Genomic DNA, 27142 nt, shown 5'->3' with positions numbered 1-27142 from the left:
TTCTTTTTTTCTTTTTTTTTTTTTTTTTTTTAACAGAAACGACAATAATAAAGGACCTTCTGCGTTCCAAAGAATTGGTTGGTCCTTTTGAGTAGCGGGTGGCCAAAATGACGAATTTTTCTAAAAGGATATTTTATTTGGGACAAAAGACACTGAACAAACCGAACTTGCAGAACCATAAGAACGAACAAAATGGCGCACGGTTGTTACTCTAAACCCTTAAGGGTTGGTCGTATAAACGACAAAAGCTCATACAGTCGTTATACTTTTTATTTTTTATTTTTTACATAAAATACAAAATAAACGACATTCCAAAGGGTGCAGAAGTTGTTTAGTGCCAATAAATATCTCCTTCAACTCTTCATCTCACGCGCCTCTTCTTACGAGTTTGGTCATCCTTACGATGGCATTTTAGCGATTTCCTTATCCAAGCATGAAATTGTAATCATCTGATAAAAAATATTGATTAATTTAAATTTCATATCTATTGCAAATAACAGAGCTATACCTTTAATGAATATAGAATAAGCCAAATTTATAAAACTACCGATTTGTTCTGATAGAACTCACCAAGAGGGAGGCAGCCATTCTGTTTCTGGAACTTCATCTTCATCTTCCTCCAAGATGTAAACCAAGGCGCGTTTTCTTGCAGCAAAAATGCAGGCTACACCTCTGGATGCTGTTACGTAAGATTTTCACAATAACATCAAGAAACTAGTTACAACTGGAAGGTAGCAGTAAAATACTAAAAAATTATTGAAATAATAACCACGGGAAAATATAAATGTTTAATATGTTAATAGACATTGATGATGAGATTATCAAATGATAAATTTACCACCAAAAGTTCCAGTATTTGTTGATTAATTAAGGATTTATGGAATCAAAGCACAAATATAATGCTCCGTTTGATATAAATGAATTTAAAAGATGAAATTCATTTGTAAATGAATTTTCATGTTTAGCATGATTAATTTAAAATATGTAATTCAATTGAATTCCACGTAAACATGTATGAAACAAATTCATAATTTGAAATTTATTTGCTTTTATTTCCTAAAATATCATTCAAATAGTAATTTCACAAAAATAAATGATAAACACTAATTATATTTATGTTATGCTATATAATTTTTTATATTTTTATTAAAATAAATATATAAAATAAAAATAATATTAATAAAATTGTTGAATTTAATTTAGTGATAAATGGATATTTAACTTGAATCTTCTCATCGATAGTAAAAAATGCTAAAAAATATTAAAATAAAAACATAATAATAAGAAAAAAATGTTTCCAAAAAAATAAAATTTGGTCAAATTTGATAAAGTAAATAATTCAAATAAGTAAAAAAATTGTAAAATTAAATTTGTAGATAGAGAATGGTAGTTTTGTCATAAAAAGTTAGATTCCTTAGTTTTGTGAAATTCATTTGAAAATTTAATCTATTTTTGTGAAATTTGATATAATCATGTCTAATTCCATGGAATTGAATTCCTAGAATTGAAATCTATATTTTTTTTCATTGCAAACACAAAAATATGGATTTCTAAATGAATTCCACAAAATTTTGTGGAGTTCATTTAGAAATCCATATTTTGTGGAATTCATTTAGAACTCCATATTTTTGTGTTTGGAATGAAAAAAAAAAATATAGATTTCAATTCTAGGAATTTGTGGAATTCATTTGTCCCAAACAATGAGTAAATGTTGAAAATGTTCTAGATGTGTCCACATTAAAATCATTAGTCAATTAATTCACTTGAGATTTCCAATTTCTATCCGTAAAACTCCAGAACCGCTATCCATGAAATTCTACAAGTACAATATGAAACTGAGCCATGAGGAAAGCTTACCACTGACAGCCAAGGGAGCAATTACAGAATGAGGAATATAGCGAACCTTTTCATTCTCCATTTGCAGCTGCACGACAGCATCCTGAATACCCAAAATATTGGAAGAGTAAGGTCTTTTTTGTTTTTTTTCCCAAAAGAAGAAAATATCATTTAACCTGAGAATTCTAACACAAGTTAATAAGTCAAATACATATTCCCGTAGATCTTAATACACTACACAAGAAGTTGACTGATGACATTATAAGCATAGTGGTGACTGAGAAGCTTAAGCATGGGATAAAACAATATAGAACTTCAAGGCTCTAATAAGCTACAAAACTTAGATATGGGAGGGACTACCAAGTAGCTTAAGCATAAGTTAAAACAGATTCAAAAGTTTCAGACACGTGAAAACGACACATATAGAAAAGATGAACTGCAATAGCACTAGAAAACATTGAGGTTTTGCCACAGGCTATGCAACCCAAGAATTGCAGTTAAGAGTACAAGTCGCAGAAGTTACCCTAAGTTGATGCGATTTCCACATCTTCAAAGAAGTCGACCTTGAAATAGATATAAATGGAAGGTCATTAGCTTGCAAAATCATCATACATGCATCTCCAGAGCTTTCAGATGATGTGACAGTCCCATTTAGTAACAAGACAATTTGAGTATCCTGTTTTAAGCAATGCAGGTTATATAGCAATCACACAAGAATGGACCTAAAAGACCACGTTTTGTAATATTTCACCTTATATAAAGAAAGATCAACACAGTCATAACCAGCAGGAATAGACAACAATATGGCTTCCAATGAAGTATAGCTCTCCTTTAAACTGCTCGGATCATTCGTAAACCCTCTCATTATGCCTATACAATTTGAAATATCTGAAGAAGGTTCATTTGGTACTTGGAAGCATATGTAATCAATAAGATCATGTTGACAAGTCTGATTAGATGAAACTGATTGGGAGTCTTCCTACAGGAGAAAAATGAAAAAAAGAAATATTAGAACTAAACAAAAAGTTTTCATGGATGAGGTTAAATATATAGTACAATGGATGAAATGGTATAGCATTACAAATTGATTTGGCATTAATCACCCAATTGTCATGCAATTGCAAATTAACACCCACTTGAGCAAGAGAGGGAGAGAACAAAAATGAAATTAGTAGGCAGCTCATAGCAATTTATCCAGAGGAAAAGAAAAGTACCTCGTAGAATGATATTGACATAGGAATTGTTATGGATGTAGATGCTGATGAGGACGGAAGTGGAAACAGCGGCAGCAAATCCTTGCATAGTATTTTTCTCGAGATTGTATTAAAGGGCATGTGAAAAGCCTCCTTGAAGCTAAACTTATGGAGCCATAAATTCATAGCTTGTAAGTATGAAAAGTCAAATTTTGTCAACAAAGAAGAATGTAATATAAATTAGCTGATAACAACCAAGTGCTTGCTTAAGCTAGTTGTGTTTACTTTTGATTTGCTCGTTTAAACTGATAATAGAGTCACATGTATCTTCAACACCCAACAATATCATCACCATTTTAGGAATTTGTTTGCTGGTAGTAGCCTTAGAAGTATATTTTGTATATTTCATGATGGTTACCTCCCCAACACCACAATTCACCGTTCGATAGATTATGCATCAAAAGAAGAAGATATACCTAGACTCCATTTGCTGAAATTCTTTAGCTAATGTCCTTCTCAGATATTCAGAGTCTGAAAAGCCTCCAAACTGAACTAATTCTTTAACTCTTTGCATAGTTTCCCTGAAAAATTTAGCAGTGTTGAATTATTTGGACTAAACTAAATTTATAAACATTTGCATCCATGTGAAACATCAAAGCATGTCCTTAGCAAAAAAGCATGCTATTGAGAGTGTCTTTAGACACAGGAGCTTAACTGGAAGTTCATCTTTCAACATTCGATCAAATGATAGAAGTAGACAGTTCTATGCTGAAACATTGTATCTTAGTTTTAGCTTGATTGAAAAGCAGATTTCACTAGACTTTTAGTTTGTTAAATATAGCTTACAAAGCTACTTCATGATGTGGATGTCCAACTTAGGATTTTACAATCTTGCATGGTTTGCTTATGATAGCAATCTGTGAAATGTTACAGGCAAGATTGGTGGGAGAAAAGAAGCTGTAAATTGACTTCAGTTGAATAGACAGCTTACAAATCAACTTCAATATTATGACTGACTTCAGATAGTTCTAGCAACTGCCTTACTGGATCTTGATCATATAAGAACTTCAAGAATATGACAACAAGTTCGCTGCCAAAAAGTAAAAAGAAAATGACCACAAAAATTGATGATAGTCACCAGATTGAATGTGAAAAAGGATGTCTGAATTGAACAAAAAAAAAAAAAAAAAAAAAAAAAAAAAACCACCTGTTGTATGGCAGAAGCTGATCACTTGGTTCTTGCATAAGTAGTTTTATACATTTAAGCAGCCAATTGAAGAAATTTGAGAACTGAAAAGACAAAAGAATATTGGAGGTAAAACAGAGTTAGTTTGTGATTTCACGAAAGGGGAAGTGCCTTCTTCGATTTTGGACAACTTCTTTCCATAGAAATCTATCTAATCCCATAACAAATAATTTTGTAATGCCACAATCCTCATCCTCCTGGAAAGCAAGGGTGATTAATGCCTACATAAATATAACTTACCTAAAAGCCATATAAATCCAGTGCAACCACCTAAAGGTTTTTGTTGCAAATCTAGAAACTGTTCCAAATTTGATTCAGGCATCTCACACAAGTATGTTGGGGCATGTAGCCTTGCCACAAAATTTTCATGTGTTAGTCATCCATTTCAGTATTGATTGACTCCATATTATTAAAAGCAAATGTTCTTAAAAAAATCTACAATTAAACTAAATTGAATCTTATATTCAAGAATAAGGACTTAAAGCATTCTAGTAAAAAAAAATGCATTTCTAAACTGCAACTATTTTCAGCAGTTCAGTTCCTTCTAATCTCCATTCTTTCATAGAGTTGAAGAAGACTAATTTACTAGTTCGAAACACCTCAAGAAACTAGTTTAACTTCCTCAAATCACAATACCTGTTGCTCCACGGATGAAAGAACCCTCATAAACCGTTCAATTTGTACTAGCATCATGCCTGATTTTTCTGTTGCATTATTGATGAGCATCTCATCCAAACCAATACCTTGGTAGCGAGCACGCCATCTTGACAGGCCTCTTAGTTCTCCCATTCTAAATGCAATTATTTCTGCAGCAGGCTGGGAAATAAATATTTATCTTAGTTGTTACTCAAGCCTTCTTGGTATGGGAACAGAACAAACAAAGCCAAATCAGCATGAAAAAATAGAAGGCCAAAGGAAAATTAAAGACTTAATAATTCATATGCCATCAACAAGGCTTCTACTTTAATAATTTTATGAGATAAGCAAACAACACAAACCAACAGTTAAAATATAGCAAAATGATACATTATACCATACATATAAGAGTAACAAGCATAGAAGTGCAGTATGGAACATAGACATAGTTCATATAGATGTGCAGTGTGGATATGTTATTTTATTCAGTGAATCAGATTGCTGGCAAATAGCAAACTATTCTAGGATATATGTATTCATAAATATCTTGACTGTCAAAAGTCAATATCTCTGGCATACATGCACAATAAGTTTGGTTATATCCTGATGATAATGTACTAACTGATCCACCAGATTCTAGAAAATGCTCCCTAACCTGAATACTGAATTAACAGGTTAAAAGAATGCAATAATGCACCTGAATATGATCAAGAACAATACGCTGAAGTTCTTTCCCAGCACCACAAACAACTTTTGATACACGCTTCACACCCTGTCAACCAAGAAGAAAAAGAAACATTAAAAAGGATTGAGCCAAATATATAGTTACAATTTCCTCTTAAGAAAAATAAATTTTGATAAGCCAAGCATACCACTTCACCAAGAGTATTAACCAGAAATTGATGTACTGCAGGACTAGTCCGAGCGCCACCTAAAAGGCTCAGAAACTCCTCTTGGGGAGATGAGTCCAGGGCTATATGCAAATGACAAAAATCAATAAATAAATTACTAAAAACAAACAGTTTGCACAACTGCTAAAATGATATCTAGTGTCCTTATCTGCATTTACCATGGTCCACAATCAAATTAGATAGCGAATCAAACTTCTCATGAAACACACGCATGGCATCTGACCACTGTGTTGACATCACTGATAATGATGCCCGGATAACCTCGGTTAACTCCTCAATATTAGAAGCTTGTTGGGCCAATTGATGGAGCTCACTTTTCCTACAATGATAAAGAGAGTAAATTATTCGTGTTGTATATTCATATCAAGTCCAATATTCATAAAGGTCAAAAGCTTGAAATTTAATGATGAATGAATCACAACAAGGGAAAATTACAAATGTATAGTTCTACAGACAGAGAGTGAGTAATCGTGCTTTCCTTAAAACTTACCTCTTTGAGAAGATGGAAGTATCAAGAACTAAGCCATGTGACCCATGCATAACATCCCCAGCCATTTGATTTTCTCTCGATCCAACCATATTATCATTAAGTTCTCCTGAGCACATGACAATCATATGACGAAGGTCTTTTGACAAAGCGACCTAATGAAAACAAATATATATATTAACATTATCTTGCCTCAGCATGGTAAATATACTTGTTAATGCTATCAGCATACAGCATACGCATACCTTGCAACTCGAAGCATTCATAAGCTGGTAAACAGATTGCTTATCCACAAAGGGAGCAGGAACAGAAAAGTCGTGTACATTCTGTATTAGAGATAACTAAGTGACACAATAAACATGATACTGAAGAACAGAGAAATTTGATGTGTTAGAACAGCGTAATTTGATTCTCAGGCAAATAAATTGATATATTCTTTTAACTGATAAAAAACTTGGAACAACTAAGCAATATTTGTATTGCAATTATTCAGCTATGAACTTTATTTCAAGAAAATCTGAAGTACATTTTCTCACAATAATACCAATAATATCTACCATAAGCCCCTACGAATAAAATAACAAATGCAGGAGAAAAAGTGTTGAATGGCCTAAGAAATAGAAACTGTTATTCTGGTAGCTTTAATATATTCCAACCAACTCATGCCTTTGTGAATTAATCAATATATTCAAAAGTTGCTCATCTTTAGATAACTCACTACCTTAGCCTAGACTTGTTCTTATCCATCTGTTGTAGGCCTGTAGCCTAAGACTTAGCATAAGGACTCATCTATCTGCATGGTTTCCTACACTGCTGAACTAACAAATCTCATAATAGTCTCACAAATCACAATTCATCACATCGTCAGAATCAACTGACTATTTCAGAATAGAATTCCACTGGGTTCAAAGAAGTTGAGATACAATTGACATTAGATAGCTACAAAAAGAATGAAAATACTAATCAATAACTTACTATTTTTCCTATGGGAAATATTCCGAAAATACTAAAGCAAATGCTTCCATCTCTGTCAGCGCTACATAAAATATTAAATTGCTGGTATGAAGAATTTGACAACTCTTGGTATGAATCTTCGTTGTCATCCATGAAACCGGCATCCCCAGACACCACACCAGGCATCCTAGGTGGCCTTGGAGCAGGAGGGAAGAAACGAGGAGTACGGTCTTCATATGTTGAGAAGTTACAACAATCAATCTGAAATTGAGATGAAAAGAGAATGGGAGTAATGATATAAATTGCTACTCATAAGAAAATAGACAGAAAAATAAACAGATCAACCCAATTGGAAAAAAAAAAATGAAGATGTTTTCATCTGTTAGTATTTAAGAGAGTAAATTTCAAATAGAAGGTGATAAGAATTCTGTTGATAGATCTCATCCCTATGGATGGCCAAAAAAAAAAAGAAGAAGAAGCAGCATACCCTTTTTAGTTGTCCATCCTCCTCCCAGTTAAGACACACAACTGCAACAGTATGAGATTTCAAGCTCCTCAATAACTTCCCATTCTGCTTGACATATAGTACTGGAGATCAGTAAAATATAAAACCAAAGTAAACAAATAAATCAATAAAAAAAAGGATTATACATAGTACAGATTTTCTGAATAAGAGCAACCAAACACCATGAATACGTAAAATGGTATAAAAAAAAGCTTAAGACCACCCAACCAAACCAAAGCAGTAAATTTCAAAAGAAGTTAAATGAAGTCTATTCACCTCGACATCATGCAAGGAAATGGTTCCATCTTCAAGTCCAACGGCTATCGCCTTACCATCAGGACGCCAGCATAATGATGTAATGCACTTTCCTAAACAATATACATGAATTCGTTAAACAGCCTTTTAGCCTGGTTGAAGTCTGCTTGTGCATAGACAAATAAATTACATAAAGTTAAACGAGAAGGACACCATTGTGAAGTAAACAGCACCGCAAGCAGTTTAGGAAATTTAAACAATATATCAGAGCAGATCAAAGAAACACAGCGAAGAAAAACGGTTACAGTCGTTGACATCTTGCCTTCTCCAAATATTTGCTTATGACAAGCGAATTCTGAAAATAAAAATCCTAAAATCTAAAAACTAAGCTTATACAAAACTCCATAAGCAGCAATCTCTTATACATAAGTAATCAAATAGTAGAAAAAATAAAATACCAGGGGAGATGGTCCATAACCTCTGCCAATTGAAGCGATGGAGCAAAACCTTTGAATCCTCTGTCACCATTGCTAATAAATCCTTCTCTGGGTTCCACTCAGCAATTTTAATCTATCAAAGTATTTATGAAAAAAAAAAAAATGTGAGTGACTGTGCACTGATATATACACACAACCACATTTGGGAAGTAGGATAAAAAACCTGAGAGGCTACGGGTTTGTCGAATTGAAGCTGAAATGGAAGCACTGGTTGCTCCTCGTCAGTTTCCATGATTGAAGAAAAATGCGAAAGAAATTCTGTTGTAGAAACCGTAACCGGTGTTTCGTTTAGTGAAATAGAAGTGGAAGCATAAGAATTTAGTGAAGTAGAAGTAAGAACTAAAGGAGAAAAAATAAGTAGCCGGTGGCGTAGGAGCAGAAGTGTTGCTAGGCGATGAAGTGGGAAACAGACTACAGGGCGGGTTTTTATAGCTCGCACAAACCCAAATTATCAATGCTTTTTCTTTCCGGACGACAGGCCGTTTCTTGTAAAAGCAATTATGGGCTCGATTACCAAGAAGCCCATGCGTAAAAGCGAATTAATATGTTTTTAAAAATAAAAAATACTAATAATCGCCGTTGCCGGGGATCGAACCCGGGTCACCCGCGTGACAGGCGGGAATACTCACCACCATACTACAACGACCTGTTGACATAATGTTTTACTAGAAGTAAAAAGAGTCAAGAATTAAGATATAGAGCAATAGGAAAAAAAATGTTCATAGAAAACATGGCAAAATAATTTATTAATCAATTTTTTTTATAATATCCACTTCATCGAGAAGGTGAAATTGACGTTAATTATACATCTTGGAATCATCATATTTGTTTTTTTTTATGAATTGATCTTGGAATCATCTTATTGAAGTTTACATATTGTAAACATTGAAATGAACGGGTCATAATATGAAGTTTTCAACTCCCCTGTTTTCAGAAAAGAGATCATGGAGAACCAAGGTAATCATCTCTCTCCACTGAACAGCCGAGGTCAAAGAGAAGTTGACCAAACTTTCTATTCCGATCTACCAGTCATCCAATTTCTTCAACAAACCAGCCAAAATGTCAAACTTCATGATGAAGAAGATCGAATTAGCGCATTACCCGACTCCGTCATCCACTACATCCTCTCCTTTCTGCCATCGACTAAAGACGCAGTACAAACTTCCGTTTTGTCAAAGAGATGGCAATATCAGTGGACTCAAGTCCCCAGCCTCATTTTCCGTTGGATCGATGGGTACAGTTCTGATTTCTACGAAAACTTCTGTGAATTTCTCGACAGAACACTGACTCTTTACTCTTCTTCCAAAACAAAGAAATTCCACCTTGAGCTTGATTACCCGCAATATTGCCAACTCTATTCGCGAGTAGAATCATGGATTCTTTTCGCTACGAGGCGTGACCTTGAGGAGCTAACCTTGAAATTCTGTGCATTAGATAACTATACAGTGATCCATAGTTATTCTGATGCTTACCCGTTACCAAAATTCTTGTATAGTCACAAATCCCTAAAAGAGCTCACAACGTCGTTTTGCAATTTCTTACCTGAAGAAAGAGTGAACTGGAGATTGCTCAAGGTTTTGAGCATAGGGCATGCCACGTTGACTGACCAAGTAATGAATAATATTTTATGTGGTAGTCCTTCACTTGAATATTTGAAACTTTACTACTGCCAAGGGATTCATCGCCTTGACATTACGTCAAAATGTTTGAAGAAGTTGGTGATATATCATATTTTCGATCTTACAGGCGGACAAGATGATTCTGTTCTTGAAATTTGTGGTCCTTTCCTTGAGAAACTGAAATTTCTGGGAAATTGGGAAAAGAGGAAGTGCAAGTTAATAAATGTGTCATCTTTGGTAGTTGCTGTCTTGGACTTTAAGTTCGGTGATTACGGGAGAGTTGGAACTGATTTGTATGACATATATTCAAACGCAGTGAAGGAACTTCTTGAGAAGGTTAAGCATGCTAAGCAGCTTAAAATCGGGACTTGGTGTATTGAGGTTTGTTTTCTTTGCATTTTCTAATTGGTATTAATCCTATTGCTCTGTCCCAAAAATGGCAGAACATAGCAAAAACTTTACGTTTATCATATCTCAGTGTTCACGCCTTTACTAATAGTATATCTAAATTGGATTTGCATGGTTTTGTTTTTCATGTGATTGAAGGTTATGTCAATCCTAGAGGTTAAAGCTATGCCTTCTCCAGAATCAACTCGCAAATGTTTAGTTCTGAACATTCGCTATTTCGAAAACTGGGTTCTCCCTGGCATAGCTAATCTTCTTCACAATTCACCTGAGCTAGAGAAATTAGTTATAAAATTATCCTATGGCAAAAGTTACCCGGTATGACTTTACATCCTGATTTCAAATTTCATCAATAAATTAATAATGTCTATGTTTAGATATATTGTTGGCCTAAACATTCTTTGCAGTTCAATTTTGATGATAACTTCACCAACAGCTATGATCTTGGAGAGAATTATTGGACATCACAGAGAAGAATTTTCAGGTGCTTGTCATTGCATCTCAAGAACATAGAGATTGTCAGCTGGGAAGAACATTTACTTGGGAATAAACGTGCACTTGCATTTGTAGAGTTTTTGCTTAGAAATGCAAGAGTGCTAGAGAAGATGGCGATACTTGATGCTTATCCCTTTCATGTTGCAAATAAAACAGATCATCTTCTTCGACTGTCACAAAAATTGCTCAGCATCCCTAGATCTCCTCATGCTGTGGTTTTGTTTCCTATTTGCAAGTAATGGCCTATGTAACGCAAATATGAAATTAATTAATGTAATTGACTTCTAGACAAAAATAAAATATGACCATCAGTGTAACATATGCGAGGATAGAAAAATTTTATCTAAACCGAATTCATGATTCTACTTATGAATCAAATTAATGAAAATAATAATTTTTATTGAAATCAAATGAAAATATTTTTGATTATATATTTTTGATTATATATTTGAAAAAAAAAATCAGATTGTCTTTTAAAAAATTATTAATTTCATTTATTTAATTTATAAGTGGCGTTATGAATACGGTTTAGTAAGTAATCTCTACGTGAAGACTATATGTTTTTGGGAGTGGAGCTGTATGTGTCCCTCCGAGAGCTGCATCGAGTTAGTTTAGTTGTATCGTATTCTATATGATCCCTAAATCAAATAGTGGTAACAAATATAAGTTCGGCTATTTTAAAGTTTGGTAGGCCCTATTTTATTGTCCAAGAGATAAGCCCAAAAAGTTTTTGTAAAATCTGCTCTTACACTTCACAGTGTTGGTCCCTTCTGCCCCTCGCTGTAAGAACCTGCAGGGTTTGACTTCTTCGTTGAAATCCTCTTGCCATGGAAGAGGAAAGTAGTAGCCATAATCGAAGTGAAGAAGAAGGAACTCAAGGAAGCTCGCAGGCGATTGATTTTGTTGAAGATAGAAGCTACAAAAGACTCAAATCTCCTGAAAATGAAGATCGCATTAGTGCCTTACATGATTCCCTCACCCATCACATCCTCTCCTTTCTGCCATCAACAGAAGACGTTATTAAAACTAGCGTTTTATCTAAACGGTGGCAATACATATGGACCCATGTCCCAAACCTCACTTTCGAACTCGGCGAAAGTTACAAATCTGTTAGACAGTTCGCCAGTTTCGTTGACAAAGCCCTAATTCAGTACGCTTCTCCGAAAATCAAGAACTTTGCTATTGACATCGATCATAATGGAAGGTGGCTTAGCAAGCTGCAACCAAGAATTGAATCGTGGGTTCGTTTTGCCACTGAACGTGAAGTGGAAAAGCTTGCTTTGGACCTTTTTGAACACGACGATTGGGATCATTATACTTTGCCCCAATTCTTGTACAAGAACCATTGGTTGCGTGAATTGAAGACCACACGTTGTGATTACGCGATTGATGGAAATGTGGAGTGGAGGTCACTCAAGGTTTTGGATATATACGAGTCTAATTTGACAGATGAAGTTGTTGAAAATATTCTATCTGGCAGTCCGATGCTAGAATCTTTAAAACTGCACTGGTGTCCAAGGATTCATCGCATTGATGTTTCATCAAAATGTTTGAAAAAATTGGTGATAGATGGAGTTGCAGAAGGCTATGAAGATGAAGAAGATGATTCACTGCTTGAAATCTCCAGTCCTTACGTGGAAAAACTGAAAATTCTTGCCGATTGGGGTAAAAGGAAGTGTAAGTTAATGAATGTGTCATCCTTGGTCAGTGTTACACTCGATTTTTACTTGGAAGTTGACAAAGAACGTGGTAATAAGTTGTATAAGTATGTCAAGTATCAAAATCTTGTGAGGCAGCTTCTTGAGAAGGTTCATCATGTTAAGGAGCTAAAAATTGGGAATTGGTGTATTCAGGTAAATATTATTGTTCTTGTTATATGTGTTAGTATATATCAAATGATAATTTCTTTGTTGTTGCTGTTATTTTTGAATGGAAAATTATTACTTGATTGCAATTCTTTGATAGAACTATTAGAAATTTGAAACTGACTTTTTCACTTTGTTGTTGTTCGTTTTTTTCACTTGATTTGCAAAGGTTTTGTCAATATTAGAGGTCAAAGGTCTGCCTTCTCCATTGTCAAATCGCAAATGCTTAACTCTAAGCGTTTATGATTTTGAGAATTGGCACCTCCCCGGGATTGCGAGTCTACTTCGCAGTTCACCTGAGTTAGAGAAATTAATTATGAAGCATCGGGCCACAACTTTGCAGGTAAACTACGTTAGGAACTTCACTTAAGATTTTGATAGAGGTTGAGTTTCTGCAGGTCTTATAATCAAGGCCAGAGGATCATTTGCTCTGAGTATTTTAACTAACATGAATTTTCAAAAGAATGACAGTTAACTTACACTACTACCAATATTTAAAACTATTCTGTGGAGATAGCTCTAACCTGCAACAAACATTGATATAAACTATAATCATATGCATAAACTCATAGCCTAACAACATCTCTGATTGCAGTTCAATTTTGACCGCAAATTTGCAAAATCCTATGATTTTGGAGACAACTATTGGGCATCACTAAAAACAATTTGTTTGTCATTGCATCTAAAGACAGTTGAGATTATCGACTTTCGTACAAGGTCTGGTGAGTATGTATTAGTAATTGATTTTGTTGAGTTTATACTTAAGAATGCAAGGAGGCTAGAGAAGATGGTCATAGTCGATGCATTTGGTGAACACCGTCAATCTAGAAGAGAGAATGTACTTCAAGTAGCTGAAAAATTATTAAGCTTCCCAAGATCTTCTCCTAATGCTGTGGTTCTGCTTCCCAAGTGATGTTCAAGAACTTTCTTGACTCTCTTGTGTAAAAAGGAAGCAGTTTTCACTTCTTAAGAAGAAATTTCTGTGGAACTCCCGAATTTTGTACAAGTTTTATAAAGAATAAATGTCTCTCTATATTTTCTTCTTTACAATCTCATCTTATTGAAGTTTTACCTGGCATATGTAGCCTGTGTAATATGATGATTGATAAGACTGAGGCCCCTCTATTTAATTTACACTCCACATCTTTTTGATATTTGTAAATGGCAGATTATTTGTACGTTCTTTTTTTATTATTATTAAATCCTCATGCTTATTTGAGTTTTACCGGGCACATATTGCTTGTACTGATATGATGATTGATAGGACTACTGCCATTCTGTTCAATCTACAACCCACATATCTCTGCACAAAAAGTTTGTCGTTGTTAGTTTGAAATTTTAACTTCAAGCAATTAACATATAACAATGATATTAACCTGTTGTAAAAGAGTTGGGGAAGGCATTTTGAAATGCATGTGTTCTTGTGCCAGAATTATATGCCGAAAAGAACTGTCCAGTAACCGGACTGTGTTAAGTTCTGTCTCAGGCTAGGCAGAGGTCTTACACCAAGCTTGACTTCAGCCCAATATCAGGGTTGGCTGCGTGTTCGTATTCTCCGTATTTCGGGCTCAAACTAACCTTCTTTTTGTAAGGCAACCTTGAAGAAGAATTGTTAAGAAACGAAATTATGCAGCGCGTGGCACCAAATAGAAAGCCCATCTATATTTCTTGTTAGGATTGGACGTGAGCCAATTGACCCGTGAAGCACAAAAAATGGAATATACTACTCATCGCCGTATTATGTATGCGCCGTGTCACAATCAACCATGTTTGTATTATTATTTATTATTATTAGTACAATTTTATGTAAATTGATTTGGGTGGAAATGAAAAGTAGGAAAGCTCCTGGCTTTACAATTTATATACTTTTCCCTGTTTTGGAGGAAGTAATTTTGGTCCTAAATCTTTAATTTTATCCTTTACTAGAATTTACACATAGTCTAGACGACTAGAATTGTGGGCTTTGGAAAATAATAGCTGCTTGGTTCTCCCACAAATCACTACTGTGGACAGGCCATCATTTCTTATTGGCATAGGTACGAGTAGAAGTAGTATGCGAGCAAACTAGAAAATCCCATATTTGGCTTCTCGATTTCTCAGTCCTCTCTCTATAAACGGTTTTCTAGAAACAGACAAATTTTGTGCAGAGCTCAGAGACTGATACTAGTTTTATCCTTTGCCTTTTCTCATTTGATTCAAGGTACAGTTTTCTTATTCTGATTTAAAAGTTCTATGCTAATTTGCTTAATTTGTTTTACATATTTACTGTCTTTTTTTTTCCCGAACGAATGTTGTTTGCTAAAATGACTAATAGAAAGTCAGGAAAAAATACGATTCGCAAAAATCCATGTCGAATATGCATTTTTTTGGGCACTAATGGAATACGGATTAGCGGAATTGATTGAAGCCAAGTTTTAATTTTGAATCTATTTCTGGTATTTCCAATTGCTGGTATGTTTCAGATGCATTCTTCTTAAAATGGGAGTACAATCTTGGTGATGCATGGTTTCTAAATAGTTTATGGCAAGCCCTGTGAAGAAGTTTGTGTCTGCTGTTATCCTTGATTTAGATGGTACCCTTATCAATACAGGTCAGTTTATGCTTTTAACCTGAATTTCACTATCTTTATGCTTTTTAGCATCACCATTATATTTGTGAATCCTCTCACACATAAATATCATATACTGAAAATCCATGTTTTGTTGAATATTCTCTTTTCTTTGTTTCATTAATGCTTTGCCATCTGCTTTCTTCTTACCTTCCGATTCTGTGCCATTTTTCCCTTGTTTGCTGACAGTTCGATTTTCAATTTCATGATAGATGGAATAGTAAGTGATGTTTTAAAAGTTTGTTTGATCAAGTATGGGAAACAGTGGGATGGGAGGGAAGCTACTAGAATAGTAGGAAAGACTCCCTTGGAAGCTGCTACTGCTGTTGTGGAAGATTATGGGCTTCCTTGTTCAACAGAAGAATTTATCACAGAGCTCACCCCTATGTTCTCCGCTCAGTAATATACTAATCTCTACACTCAATTTTGTTGAATATTATCTGTATGGATCAGGGATCTTTGTTGAACCACAATGCTTTTTTTTTCTTTTTTTTTTTTTTGACTAATAAACAAATGAATTTTCTCGAATTCATTTTAGCAACGGTATTTTCCCAGTGGTTGAAATAACAAAAACTGTTCTTTTAAAACCTGTAGGATGTGCAAAATTAAAGCACTTCCCGGTGCCAATCGCTTAATTAAGCATTTGAGGGGTCATAATGTGCCTATGGCATTAGCATCAAACTCTCCAAGGGCAAATGTAGAATCCAAAATTTCACATCACCAGGGTTAGCTTTTTTTATACAGTTTAATGTATTGATGTTTTCTATTTTTATCATGTGAATATTATAATTTTTTACTTATCCCAAGGATAAATCGATTGCCCTGGTCTATTTGAACTTGTTTGCTTATTTTTCCTACATATAGGCTGGAAGGAATCCTTCTCTGTCATTATTGGCGGTGATGAAGTGAAAACTGGTAAACCATCTCCAGAAATGTAAGATAGATATATGACAATTCCATATTTTCTTCTTTGGATTGTCTTTTATTTGTCTCGGAAATATTCATATGTTCTTAAATATAACTCTGTATTTTGCTGTTGAAGATTTTTGGAAGCAGCTAGAAGGCTAAATATTGATCCCTCCAGTTGCCTAGTCATTGAAGATTCTTTGTAAGTGCAGCAAATAAATTACTTGGTAGTTTTACTTTTATTCATCTGTCCTTTCTATTTCACCTGTAGGAAAAATTTTAACAATTTTAAGAACCAAAGTTAAAAATAACAATTTTGGTTAACCATATATAAGAGACTATAAAATTTTAAAATCAGTATGCTAATTATTAAACTCTTTACTCTTGCCAAAAGAAAAAAAAGAAAAGAATAAAGAAAATCAGATTTCAAAATAGATTTTGTTATTGGCAAATATACTTAAAATTTAGTGACCAAAGCCTCACAATCAAATATGCTGTTTATTATATTCTCTATTTTTTTAGCCTTATAGTTTGCCATAATATTTTGCACCCAAAAAGGCAAGAATTTTAGGTTAATTTTTATTTTACATTTTGTGGGGGACAAAAAAAATAAGGGGGTCAAATGCCATTTCATAAGGAGGGGGGAGTGTTATTTCTTAGAAAGCACAATAATGTATCCTATGATAATTAGCTTGCAATTGCATATGGAGAGGTTACAATTATAAAAAATGAGTTTCTTTTTTGTGGCCGTCAACCGTCAAACAGTCCAGCAAACAGTTTAAACTGGGTAGATAGTGAAAAAAAGCCTGCAGTGAAATTCTTCTTTCCTTTTATATGTATGAAATTTGCTTAATTTACTTTTACGATGGACATTTCTTGGCTCTGGGCACTTTTTTTACAAAAAAACTGTTAACTACAGTAGCACATTACACTATCATATTGTCCTGTTTAACATATTTGAACATTTTGATGTGGCAGGCCAGGTGTTACTGGTGGTAAGGCTGCTGGCATGGCAGTAGTTGCTGTACCATCATTTCCAAAACAGTCCCATCTTTATACATCAGCAGATGAAGTGATGAACTCTCTACTTGATTTACGTCCTGAAAAATGGGGCCTGCCTGCATTTGAAGATTGTAAATATCAAAGACCTTGATCATTGTTTCAATAACATAACAAGTTTCTTTTCAGCTCAGTTCTCATTGGTAAAATTGATTTCTAATCGCAGGGATTGAGGATACCTTACCTGTGGAACCTTGGCATATTGGTGGTCCTGTAATTAAGGGATTTGGTCGTGGCTCAAAGGTTCTTGGGGTACCCACTGGTATTGAGAATTAATCTTTTTCTGTTCCTTTGGTTAAAATGTCAATTTACTTGTGGCTATCAGCTTTTTTCTTATGACGACCTTGAGGTTGTAACTGAATTTGATACTAAAGGAAAGTAAATCCTATTTCTATTCTGTTTCATCTTCTAATAGGTTATATCTTTGTTTCAGCTAATATATCAACAGAAGGTTATTCAACAGTGCTTTCACAACATCCCTCGGGCGTGTATTTTGGTTGGGCTGGACTATCAACACGTGGCGTGTATAAAATGGTCATGAGTATTGGTTGGAACCCATATTTTAACAACACAGAGAAGACTATAGTGAGTGTAGAAACAGGTTAAAAGTGGGCTAAGCATGTGTTTTTGCTATTTTCTAATTCTAGTTAATTTTACAGGAACCATGGCTGCTTCATGAATTTGAAGAAGATTTCTATGGTGAGGAGTTGCGCCTTGTTATAGTTGGCTATATTCGACCTGAGGTATCACTAATGCTGATTAGTGTTTCCTTTCTTTCTTTTTTCTTTCTGCAATCTCTTTCCCCCTTTTTCTCAAACCAGTCTCAATATTTCATTTAATTTGTGCTAAAGTTTGGGCTTGGATAATAACAGGCCAATTTCCCATCACTTGAGAGCTTGATAGCGAAGATTCACGAGGACAGAAGAATTGCAGAGAGAGCCTTGGATCTTCCGTTGTACTCAAAATACAGGGATGATCCATATTTGAGAGGCTCTTCACTGTGATGGCAATGATTCATATATTTCATGGAAAATTGGAAAGAAAAAACATTGATTGTGAAATTTCTCTCATTCCATTGAGATGTTATCTTCTCTTATAAACATAATGGCCATGAAACTACAACCTGGCAAATCCAAATAGTTGTGACAGTTTATGTACTGTAATCACAATTTCATTGAATAAAATTATATTATTTTATCGTTGCTCATGTTCTATATATGTTTAGGGGAACTCTGCTCATTCCGTATTCCTTAACAGGTGCTTAAGAGGTTGTGATGATTTTGGAAGGGACATTTTTATTTTAGCAAAGTGCGGATTTTGCATTCAAGAGCCTATTTTGATGCACGTTTAAGGAGAAAACTAGATCACAGAGTTGTTAAGATTGTTAGTATCTTTATCACTCTAAAACAATTACATCAGATTGTTTGCATTCGCTCCTATTAGTAAGTTAACAGTACTACATTTCGAGTTCTCTTATTCTCGTATCAGGGAAGGGACTGTAAATTAGGTACTATTCTCAATTTAAGAATGACATGCATCAAGAAGAAATTGAAATTGGAACACATTTGTTATTTATGAAAAAGATCATTTAAAAAAAATATAATTTTAAACACTCTTTGTAACATATATTTTATAAATAGTGAGAAGGCCAACCGGATTTTTTTTTGTTTAAAAAAATATTTTCTATACGATCAAAATGGAATCAAGTGAGAGACCAATTAAATTTTTTTTAGTTTAAAAAAATATTTTCTATAAAACTATGGTGGGATTAAGTGCGCTTTAATCATCGACCACTGAAGTTGTGGACTCTACAAGTTAAGTTGTATAATTTACTTGATCTTCAGTAGATGCAATTATTGCAAAATTAAAGATTACTCCTTCACAGTACTAGTTTTGGCGCTAATTGCAAAATCTCAAAAGCAGGAACCTCAGATAAACCCTTCCGGCTCCCAATTTAAAGCTCAGCCTTGCTTCTCGTTCTCAATCCGACCCGCTCTCGGATCGGAAACCGGGAATCCAATGGGAGAAGGAGAGCAGCAGGAGGCTATGGAAGTAGCTACAGAGACCACACAATCGATTGAACAAGACTACTCGTGGCCTTTAATTAGGTTCGATTTGCCTCCACGGAGAATCCACCATTTCTACAAGCAGTTCAGGACTAGTTCAAACGCTAACAATTTCCTCAAAGGCGTTAAATGGTATCATGTCTTGCATTTACTTTGTCCATTTCTACACTTCTGTTGTTTTTCTTCTTTTTAACTTTAATTTGTTTTATTAATTTTTAAGGTCTCCAGATGGGTCGTGTTTTTTAACGAGCACGGAGGACAATACGCTGCGTCTATTCTCATTGTAAGTCTTTATGCTATCATCGGTTTTAATACATAGTACAGAAATGGGATCAGATATTTTCTTTAATTGTTCTATGGATAATAAAATAACATATTATTTATGATTAGACCAGATGATGGAAGCGGTAGTGATTCTAATGCATGTTCTATAAATGTCGATGAAGGTAAGCTTACGGTTTATTGTTCATACAAGAAGCAAATCTAAAGCATTAGCAAGTAGTTTTCGTTTTTTTTTTTCATTTTGTTTCCTTTATTCTATGTTTATGGTGTTCATGTGGCTCTCAGATTCCTATGATGCCAGCCTTGTTGTGAATGAAGGGGAGTCCGTTTATGACTTCTGTTGGTACCCATATATGACTGCTTCAGGTGCTTCCGTTGAACTTTTTTTTTTTTTAATTTTCAATTTATACTACATGGTTTCAATTTTCTCTGATGTTATATTGTGTATGTTTGACTTCAAATTGCTTCGCTTTTCAGAACCTGTTAGTTGTGTATTCGCTAGTACTACTCGTGACCATCCAATTCATCTTTGGGATGCTAGTTCTGGCCTGGTATTCTGTTCTTTATTTGTTTTATTGTTTTATGGTTTTTATTGCCATCTTTTTAGATGAGATGAATGATTCTTTAAGATTCTAAATAGTTTATTTGCTTTTGCCTAATTGGCTGCTATAAGTATACTTTGACTAGCAAAGAGTAGAAATTCTACATGTTCCTGTTATAGAAAAAAGAAATAACTTTTCCTTTCAGCTCATTTATGTTATTATGTTCATCTGATCTTTGATCATAAATGTTGACAATTGCAGCTGCGTTGCACATACCGTGCTTATGATGCTGTGGATGAAATTACGGCTGCCTTTTCAATTGCATTTAATCCTGCTGGGACCAAGTAAGAAAATGTTCTTTGGAAAGTTTATACTTTGCCTGATTATGGTTTTCATCTGTCATAACCATATGTTGAATGTCTTCTTTGATGGACTGGAACTTTGTCTTTTGGAGTTTTATGGATTTGAGTCTTACGTTGGTGTGCAAATGTTGTTTACATAGCAAAAAATGAAACAAAGAGCTGTGTCATTTGGTAGACTGCCAGTTGTCATCAGTCTGGGTTCATTTGTTTAGTTTTATTGATGTTAGTTCAGAATTCAACAACATTGAATTTTATTTTCTTCAATCCTTCCTTTGTCTTATAGGATTTTTGCTGGATACAACAAATCAGTAAGAGTATTTGATATTCATCGGCCTGGCAGAGATTTTGAGCAATACTCGACCCTCCAAGGAAATAAAGAGGGGCAAACAGGTTTATTTATTAGTTTGGTTGCACAAATGATCATTGATAGCTAATAGAAGTGATAAAGCACTGATGTCCTCAATTTCTTTTGATATCTATAGGTATAATATCTGCCATTGCTGTTTCTCCAACTCGTAGTGGAATGCTAGCTACTGGTTCTTATAGCCAGACTGCAGCAATCTTTAGGGAGGATAACATGGAACTCTTATATGTTTTACATGGTCAAGAAGGTGGGATTACACATGTAAGTGAGAATTAATTGTTATTATTTTGATATTGATCATGGTGGCCATGAATAAGGCTCTAACTGTTTTTCCTTTCAGGTCCAATTCTCAAAAGATGGAAACTATCTTTATACTGGAGGAAGGAAGGTACGTAAAATAAACTAAATTTATTCCTTTTTTTTCTTGCTTTTGTTTCTTGTTGCTATATTTAGCACATTGAGTATCCTGGAGGATGGATGCCCAGAACACAAAATGTGTATTTTTTCTAGCAATGCTGATTTAAGGATCATTTTTCGCATTCTTGGATTAATCTACAAAAGGAAGAATTGTAGATCAGACTAGAACTTGCAGCTAATCCAAGCTTGTACTGTTTCAAGCTCTTTCCATGTCAGAGGCAGGACAGCTGCACTTTTTATTTGTAATATATTCTATGACAATTATTTACCATGGTGCTGCTTACGCACATGTGCTACAATCTATAACAGGATATTTAACCCAGCAAAACATTGACAAACATGTGCATTTTTGCACACACATAAGCAACCACTTCTTAATTTTATCTTCAAATGTGTTTTATACCAATATTTTAATTTACAACTTTATGTTCATATTCCTTGTAGGATCCATATATCCTGTGCTGGGATCTGCGAAAAACTGTTGAAGTTGTGTACAAGTAAGTGTTTTATCTTTCTCGCTCTTCTTTTTTCTCACAAAAAATTAAGTATTTATGAAGCTAGTGGAAGTTATGGGAAAAGATAGTCCACGTTAGCGTACTTAAGATTTTAGTAGTTCATAGTAATTCTAATGCAAGTTGGCAAGTTCAGTGATAGAATATGTAATAAATGTGCCAGCATTTAATACTTATATTTTCATATGTGCTTTGTATTATAAGGTTATACAGATCATCAGAACAAACCAACCAGCGGATATTGTTTGATATTGAACCCTTTGGCCGACATCTTGGCACAGGTGGTCAGGTATCATTTGAGCTTATATCATTGTTTCCATAGTGGAGTAAAAGGCTATGGACATATCCATAGTCATTATTTACCAGCGGATATATATATATATATATATATATATATATATATATTTTTTAAATCTTCGCTTTCAGGATGGGTTGGTTCATATATATGATCTACAAACTGGACAATGGACATCTAGTTTTCAGGCTGCAGCAGGTATTCAGCCATATCCTTTCAAGCTATACAGTTGGGCTTTTTAGTTATGCTTAGTCTTTCCTTTTCTGATCAATTTTTGTTCTCTATACCACACAGACACAGTCAGTGGTTTCTCATTCCATCCATTCCTGCCTATGGCAGCCTCTTCATCAGGACATCGAAGATTTCAAGTTCCTGATGATGGCCATGAGAATTTGCTTTTGAATGGTATTAAACGTAATCCAATGCTTTCCACAGTTATCTAGACATGTTTTAAGCCAAATGCAAATGCAATATTTTTCCTGCCCTTCTAGTTTGCATTGTGTGAATTTGCTGCATGGTATATTTTAATATTATAGCTGTTTCAATGAAAAAGGTGAGAGGAGACGGCCTAGTTCCACGGCAAAAACTCATAAACCATGTAATAATGAGCAAATGAGTTTTGGCATTGTTTAAGTTGAACCTTTTGTTTCAATGTTGAAGCTGTTAGTTAAACATTGATGAGCTTAAGTGAAATTTCCAAGATCGAATTCTTGGTGAAATCTTTATGACGAGTTTGAAGCTGTAAATGTATACACATTATATTAATTGATATGCTGATTCTGTTTAATGCAGATGATGAAAACTGCGCCTCAGTGTGGAGTTTCTTCTATGCTTCTGCAATGGAAAATGGTACCGATGTCCAAGTTGGTGATTTTAACAGTCAATCAGAAAGTGATTTGCACCACCAGGATTCTTGAGTCCCTCTGCAGTGCCCTGCAGCTGAAATGGAGACACCTTACTTAATCTTATGTCAAACTAAACAGAGACCATCATCGTTTACCTAAATGTTGTACATTCTTCGTTTCCATGCAAAACAAGTGATACTCCATAGAAATATAAGTCTACATTATAGAGGCTTCGATAGAGATATGGTAGACCTCTTTTTTTTTTTCTTTTTTTTTTAGACTAGAAATACGGTAGACTTGAACATAAAGAAAGTTGAGGTTGTGGCTATCCACGTGGCTGTCATGAAATGACGTGTAACTATGTACATGGCAGTATGTTATGATGTGGCAACAATGTGGCATGATACTATCCATGTGGCAAGCACAAATGACATGGATGTTGCCACTTGGCATATTGCCCCAACGCGGCAAATAATGCTGATAGGGAACTCTACATGTGGCAGGTGCGTACGAGTTGCCACACGGCAGCATTTTTGTTGTCAGAAGCCACGTGTCAGACTAGCATCTGTGTGCTCACATTGATGGTGTGGCAGTTGCCAGTCTGCTGATGTGGCACTACCACGTGTCTCTGCCACGTTGCAGAGTGTGACGCTGATCCACGCGACGTGGAAGATTGGTACCACTGTCATAATGTACTTTTACCAGATGGCAACATATCTGGACGTGAGACAGCCACGTGGCAACTTTCATCATGTGGTTTACAGCTCATTTCATTTGCAGTCGACTAGCATTTTAATTTAATAGAGGCCCAAGTTTGTCCAATCATGTTTTCTGTGTAGGCCCATTTATTACTTGAAAATTCCGCTTTCGGTCAGACACAAACCGAGGGAAAACTTTCCCTATAAATTTCACATTGCGAGGAAATCTCTGATTTAAAAGCTTCTCCTGTATTAGTTTCTCATATCACTCTTTAATTCAAAGAGGAGGCGGAAAACAAATTTCATAACAGAGAAGTTAAAGAAACTCTCTTCAATTGCACCTTCTAAAATAAGAGCCAAACCAGAGAACAACCTTCTCATAAACTAAAGAGACAACATAATTGTCTTGACAGCGTATACAGTAGGGATGATACTCTTCATTCGTCTCTATCAGTTGCCATGGAATCGGAATTTTGTCAAGAAGATTTAAGAAACCTTGGCTGTTCACTTGCAGATTAAATTTGGATAAAAGATTTGCGACATGTCATCTCCGAGGAGATTTTACAAGTAGTTGATATTGAAGTATTGATTGAGCAATAATTAGTCACTGAGAAAGGCGTTTAAGAGCTTGATTTGGAAGGCCTTACCAGTTTTCTTTTGGTTTACTTGGTATTGAGTCTTAAACTTACTACTATATTGCAATTTCAGTTAATTAATTAAAGTAATTATTGTTAGGATCAAGAATCCCCGACGAAAAAACAAGATCTGTCTGCTAATTAAGGCGAAAAGACATGCTTTTTTCTTAGCCATCATTCGTTTTTATTAAAGTTTAAAAAGCTTTATTGACGTGTTTTTGACTCACTTTTTAGATTAGCATCGTTCGCAACCCGCAAGCTAACCAACGACCACCGGTCAGCCGCCGTTTCGGAATCTTTAGTCAAACAAACCATTGGACACGGTTCAGCTACTTCTCTCATCTTCCGATAAGCACATTCACTTCAAATCCCCACCATCCACTCAGACATCCACCCATCACCATCCACAACCATTCTGCCACGTACATATTGCCCAGTCACCTGCCACTATAAACAAATATTCGGCACACCCTTATCAAATAAAAAAAAAGTTAAAAAACACAAAAACGTGTTCGAGAAGACACCGACGCAGCCGACTTGGACCGACCATAGCCACGTCACAGGAGCCAGCACACAAGTTCCTTCCTATCTCGAGTTATCTTTCGCCACGTACACCACTCAAACGGCTAGTTTTCCCCTATTCCACTATTTTATTTTTTTAACCGCCAAAAGGATAACTTTAACCCGCACGGAGGAAGATTTTTTCACTGGAATCGTCCAGTACTTTCTGGCGTTAACCGCGTTACCGAATAGATGTTCATTTTTATTTTATTTATTTATTTGTTGTTTTATTATTTATTATTTATATTTATTATCAGTGCTACGGATTTTTTCCATTTTAAAAAGAGTAGAACACTATCTTTTCCACGCTATATAAACGCCACTTTACATTTTTAAAGCAAAACTGAAAACTCTCTCTACTTCAAACACGGTTCTGACTCCATTTTCGCCACTTAACAAGGGTTTTACCTTAACAGCAACGCTTTCTCTCTCAAATTTAGGGTTTTATAAAGGTCTGTCTTTCTCTCTCTTGGAGATTTGCTCATATATTCTCCTATCGATCTCCTTCTGTTTTTGAAAAACTCAAAAAGGTCTTCTTTTGATTTGGTTTTGATACTGGCTTCTGTTTCTAATTCTGTTCGTTTCTGCTTTCTGATTAGCCTAATCTGATGTTGATTTTGGCTTCCCTTTGTTTGGTTGCAGATTTAGGAAAGAAGATTTGTTATTTGAATTTGAATATCTTGCTCATAATGGCATTGGGAAGGAGATGCAATTCAATGAAGTCAAGGCGTACTGGAATTTTTGGTGAAGAGGGATTAGGGTTTGGGTTCGTGAAATATACACGAAGTTTTGGAAGAAAAAGGATTTTAATTTCAAACAGTGAAGACTTTTTGCCTCTCGATTCGCCTATCCAAACTCCATTGAAAAGGCATTGCAATTTAGAGCCTGAAAAATCTGCTCTTGAAAGCCTGCCTCAGGATATTCTGGTTAGTATTAATACTAGATTCTTAAGCTCGGATAATTCTCTTCTGGTTTCTAATTCAACTATTAGTGACTGTTAGTGATAATATTTCTAATTTTGTTTTGCAGGTTAAGATTCTCTGCGGTGTGGATCATGATGATCTGAAGCAGCTTTTCCATGTCTCCACAGTAATTAGAGAAGCTGTAAGTGCATTTGAACATTTTTAGTTTATTCATTGATTAACTTATTGATTGCTTTGATTATGAGTGAGTGATTGCTGATTATTTCGTTTATTTTGGATTAACAGACTTTGGTTGCTAAAAAATGGCACTTCGCCTATAGTACGCCAAAAAAGACTCCAGCTTTTCGAACTTCAATCGATTTCGAAAATCCAAGCGAATTCGAAGATATTGAGGCACCAAATGCACCAAAGGTTCCACGATCTTACAAGTCGAGACTAAATGGGAAAAATCTCGCCGACATATCAGTGGCATTATTTGCTTCCCCAAGGAAGGAGCTGTTCCTGGAAACAGAGACGTGAACGCAGAGCAAGTCTTGTAAATAACACGAATTTGTTGTTTGTTGTAGATAGAAGAAGACGGGGGTGGAGATCTTGTTTGTTATCGGATCTCGTTTTTGGTAGGTTCTGTACATGACAAGAATCTTTACAGGCCAAATTTTATTCTTCAAATCTTCCATTGAAGATAAGTATTGGGCTTGTTTGTATCTTTTGTGGGTGTACATGTGGTTACTGAGATATTCTTTTTAAGGGCAATCTTTTCCCTTCTAGTTTGATAAAAGAATGAATGTCATAGTGTTTATGATCTGTATACGCTTTATGTCTAATAAAATGAAGAATAATTCGCTGCATTTTAATTCTTTTTATTAGTGTTTTATGTAATGTTTAAATTATGGATCATTTCTTTGAGTCGGGGATTATGTTTTCGTGAGGGTAGTTTAGATTTTGGGAGTCATTAACTGCTAAGGATAGCTAATTAATCGCAGTTTTAGACTTGACAACTACTGAAGGGGCTTAATTGTAGCTAATTAGCCTTGACAAGTGGAAAGGATTGAATGTGCAGAATGTGGGAGAACATTGGCAGACAGCTGTTGCGAATTCCACTTATATCGAAGACAGCATGCATTTACTGTATATACAATTCTTCCTCCAATGTTCAAGCACAA

The 27142-nt window shown here is 34.9% G+C and overlaps 6 protein-coding genes and 1 non-coding gene across 12 annotated transcripts; 5 read left to right on the top strand and 2 right to left on the bottom strand.

The window, feature by feature from the left end:
- Positions 1-180: 180 nt before the first annotated feature.
- Positions 181-8932, bottom strand: APC4 (Transducin/WD40 repeat-like superfamily protein). 2 transcript variants are annotated; one of them, XM_012236107.4, is made up of 20 exons: positions 8684-8932; positions 8482-8593; positions 8045-8136; positions 7751-7834; positions 7285-7524; positions 6555-6635; positions 6313-6464; positions 5981-6141; positions 5784-5884; positions 5609-5683; positions 4912-5091; positions 4237-4319; positions 4021-4119; positions 3506-3610; positions 3051-3189; positions 2588-2815; positions 2360-2512; positions 1858-1939; positions 571-679; positions 181-449 (listed from the first exon to the last, which is right to left on the bottom strand). In XM_012236107.4, coding segments are annotated over exons 1-20 (2346 nt in total). In that variant the 5' UTR covers positions 8753-8932; the 3' UTR covers positions 181-448. The 2 variants fall into 2 exon arrangements, with proteins under 2 accessions (XP_012091497.1, XP_020541301.1); XM_020685642.3 differs by lacking the exon at positions 4021-4119.
- A 162-nt stretch (positions 8933-9094) lies between these two features.
- Positions 9095-9166, bottom strand: TRNAD-GUC (transfer RNA aspartic acid (anticodon GUC)). The gene has a single exon. It is a non-coding gene; the product is annotated as a tRNA-Asp (tRNA).
- Positions 9167-9305: 139 nt separating this feature from the next.
- On the top strand, positions 9306-11358 carry LOC149492299 (putative F-box/LRR-repeat protein At3g18150). 2 transcript variants are annotated; one of them, XM_089715979.1, is made up of 3 exons: positions 9306-10520; positions 10686-10862; positions 10981-11115. In XM_089715979.1, the coding sequence occupies exons 1-3, from the start codon at positions 9465-9467 to the stop codon at positions 10984-10986; spliced, it is 1239 nt and encodes a 412-aa protein (XP_089572105.1). In that variant the 5' UTR covers positions 9306-9464; the 3' UTR covers positions 10987-11115. The 2 variants fall into 2 exon arrangements, with proteins under 2 accessions (XP_089572105.1, XP_089572104.1); XM_089715978.1 differs by having other exon boundaries at positions 9307-10520; positions 10952-11358.
- A 381-nt stretch (positions 11359-11739) lies between these two features.
- On the top strand, positions 11740-14058 carry LOC105649463 (F-box protein At5g03100). Its single transcript, XM_012236105.4, has 3 exons — positions 11740-12892; positions 13074-13247; positions 13500-14058. The coding sequence occupies exons 1-3, from the start codon at positions 11867-11869 to the stop codon at positions 13815-13817; spliced, it is 1518 nt and encodes a 505-aa protein (XP_012091495.3). The 5' UTR covers positions 11740-11866; the 3' UTR covers positions 13818-14058.
- Positions 14059-14715: 657 nt separating this feature from the next.
- On the top strand, positions 14716-18684 carry FMN/FHY (riboflavin kinase/FMN hydrolase). Its single transcript, XM_012236104.4, has 11 exons — positions 14716-15104; positions 15367-15494; positions 15725-15911; positions 16107-16237; positions 16377-16446; positions 16555-16620; positions 17397-17551; positions 17644-17739; positions 17911-18062; positions 18137-18220; positions 18350-18684. The coding sequence occupies exons 2-11, from the start codon at positions 15425-15427 to the stop codon at positions 18479-18481; spliced, it is 1143 nt and encodes a 380-aa protein (XP_012091494.1). The 5' UTR covers positions 14716-15104; positions 15367-15424; the 3' UTR covers positions 18482-18684.
- A 483-nt stretch (positions 18685-19167) lies between these two features.
- Positions 19168-23404, top strand: LOC105649461 (Transducin/WD40 repeat-like superfamily protein). 2 transcript variants are annotated; one of them, XM_012236103.4, is made up of 15 exons: positions 19168-19291; positions 19401-19675; positions 19764-19826; positions 19934-19989; positions 20111-20191; positions 20303-20376; positions 20629-20711; positions 21013-21119; positions 21212-21354; positions 21434-21481; positions 21955-22007; positions 22227-22311; positions 22449-22515; positions 22612-22722; positions 23110-23404. In XM_012236103.4, the coding sequence occupies exons 2-15, from the start codon at positions 19497-19499 to the stop codon at positions 23232-23234; spliced, it is 1275 nt and encodes a 424-aa protein (XP_012091493.1). In that variant the 5' UTR covers positions 19168-19291; positions 19401-19496; the 3' UTR covers positions 23235-23404. The 2 variants fall into 2 exon arrangements, with proteins under 2 accessions (XP_012091493.1, XP_020541210.1); XM_020685551.3 differs by lacking the exon at positions 19168-19291 and having other exon boundaries at positions 19363-19675.
- Positions 23405-24096: 692 nt separating this feature from the next.
- LOC105649459 (F-box protein At1g61340) lies at positions 24097-26827 on the top strand. 3 transcript variants are annotated; one of them, XM_012236102.4, is made up of 4 exons: positions 24097-24529; positions 25699-25982; positions 26086-26160; positions 26265-26827. In XM_012236102.4, exons 2-4 carry the CDS (start codon positions 25746-25748, stop codon positions 26496-26498), a joined length of 546 nt encoding a protein of 181 aa, XP_012091492.1. In that variant the 5' UTR covers positions 24097-24529; positions 25699-25745; the 3' UTR covers positions 26499-26827. The 3 variants fall into 3 exon arrangements, with proteins under 3 accessions (XP_012091492.1, XP_020541211.1, XP_012091491.1); XM_020685552.3 differs by lacking the exon at positions 24097-24529 and adding an exon at positions 24630-25586; XM_012236101.4 differs by lacking the exon at positions 24097-24529 and adding an exon at positions 24637-25508.
- Positions 26828-27142: the final 315 nt, after the last annotated feature.

The sequence above is a fragment of the Jatropha curcas genome, chromosome 11, assembly GCF_041381405.1.
Source record: "Jatropha curcas cultivar XTBG-Jc1 chromosome 11, XTBG_Jcur_1.0, whole genome shotgun sequence".
NCBI classification, from domain to species: Eukaryota; Viridiplantae; Streptophyta; class Magnoliopsida; order Malpighiales; family Euphorbiaceae; genus Jatropha; species Jatropha curcas.
Note: the sequence above shows the minus strand (reverse complement) of the source record. Positions and strands in the feature narration are given on the sequence as shown.

Coding starts and splice junctions, on each gene's coding strand:
- APC4 (XM_012236107.4), bottom strand. CDS start 8,752: ATGGAAACTGACGAGGAGCAACCAGTGCTTCCATTTCAGCTTCAATTC. Junction 8,594..8,683: donor ACAAACCCGTAGCCTCTCAG/GTTTTTTATCCT, acceptor ATACTTTGATAG/ATTAAAATTGCTGAGTGGAA. Junction 6,142..6,312: donor ACTTCCATCTTCTCAAAGAG/GTAAGTTTTAAG, acceptor TTATCATTGTAG/GAAAAGTGAGCTCCATCAAT.
- LOC149492299 (XM_089715978.1), top strand. CDS start 9,465: ATGGAGAACCAAGGTAATCATCTCTCTCCACTGAACAGCCGAGGTCAA. Junction 10,521..10,685: donor TCGGGACTTGGTGTATTGAG/GTTTGTTTTCTT, acceptor ATGTGATTGAAG/GTTATGTCAATCCTAGAGGT. Junction 10,863..10,951: donor CCTATGGCAAAAGTTACCCG/GTATGACTTTAC, acceptor CATTCTTTGCAG/TTCAATTTTGATGATAACTT.
- LOC105649463 (XM_012236105.4), top strand. CDS start 11,867: ATGGAAGAGGAAAGTAGTAGCCATAATCGAAGTGAAGAAGAAGGAACT. Junction 12,893..13,073: donor TTGGGAATTGGTGTATTCAG/GTAAATATTATT, acceptor TGATTTGCAAAG/GTTTTGTCAATATTAGAGGT. Junction 13,248..13,499: donor ATCGGGCCACAACTTTGCAG/GTAAACTACGTT, acceptor CTCTGATTGCAG/TTCAATTTTGACCGCAAATT.
- FMN/FHY (XM_012236104.4), top strand. CDS start 15,425: ATGGCAAGCCCTGTGAAGAAGTTTGTGTCTGCTGTTATCCTTGATTTA. Junction 15,495..15,724: donor TGGTACCCTTATCAATACAG/GTCAGTTTATGC, acceptor ATTTCATGATAG/ATGGAATAGTAAGTGATGTT. Junction 16,621..17,396: donor CTAGTCATTGAAGATTCTTT/GTAAGTGCAGCA, acceptor TTGATGTGGCAG/GCCAGGTGTTACTGGTGGTA.
- LOC105649461 (XM_012236103.4), top strand. CDS start 19,497: ATGGGAGAAGGAGAGCAGCAGGAGGCTATGGAAGTAGCTACAGAGACC. Junction 19,827..19,933: donor ACGCTGCGTCTATTCTCATT/GTAAGTCTTTAT, acceptor ATTTATGATTAG/ACCAGATGATGGAAGCGGTA. Junction 19,990..20,110: donor TTCTATAAATGTCGATGAAG/GTAAGCTTACGG, acceptor TGTGGCTCTCAG/ATTCCTATGATGCCAGCCTT.
- LOC105649459 (XM_012236102.4), top strand. CDS start 25,746: ATGGCATTGGGAAGGAGATGCAATTCAATGAAGTCAAGGCGTACTGGA. Junction 25,983..26,085: donor GCCTGCCTCAGGATATTCTG/GTTAGTATTAAT, acceptor TTTGTTTTGCAG/GTTAAGATTCTCTGCGGTGT. Junction 26,161..26,264: donor CCACAGTAATTAGAGAAGCT/GTAAGTGCATTT, acceptor TTGGATTAACAG/ACTTTGGTTGCTAAAAAATG.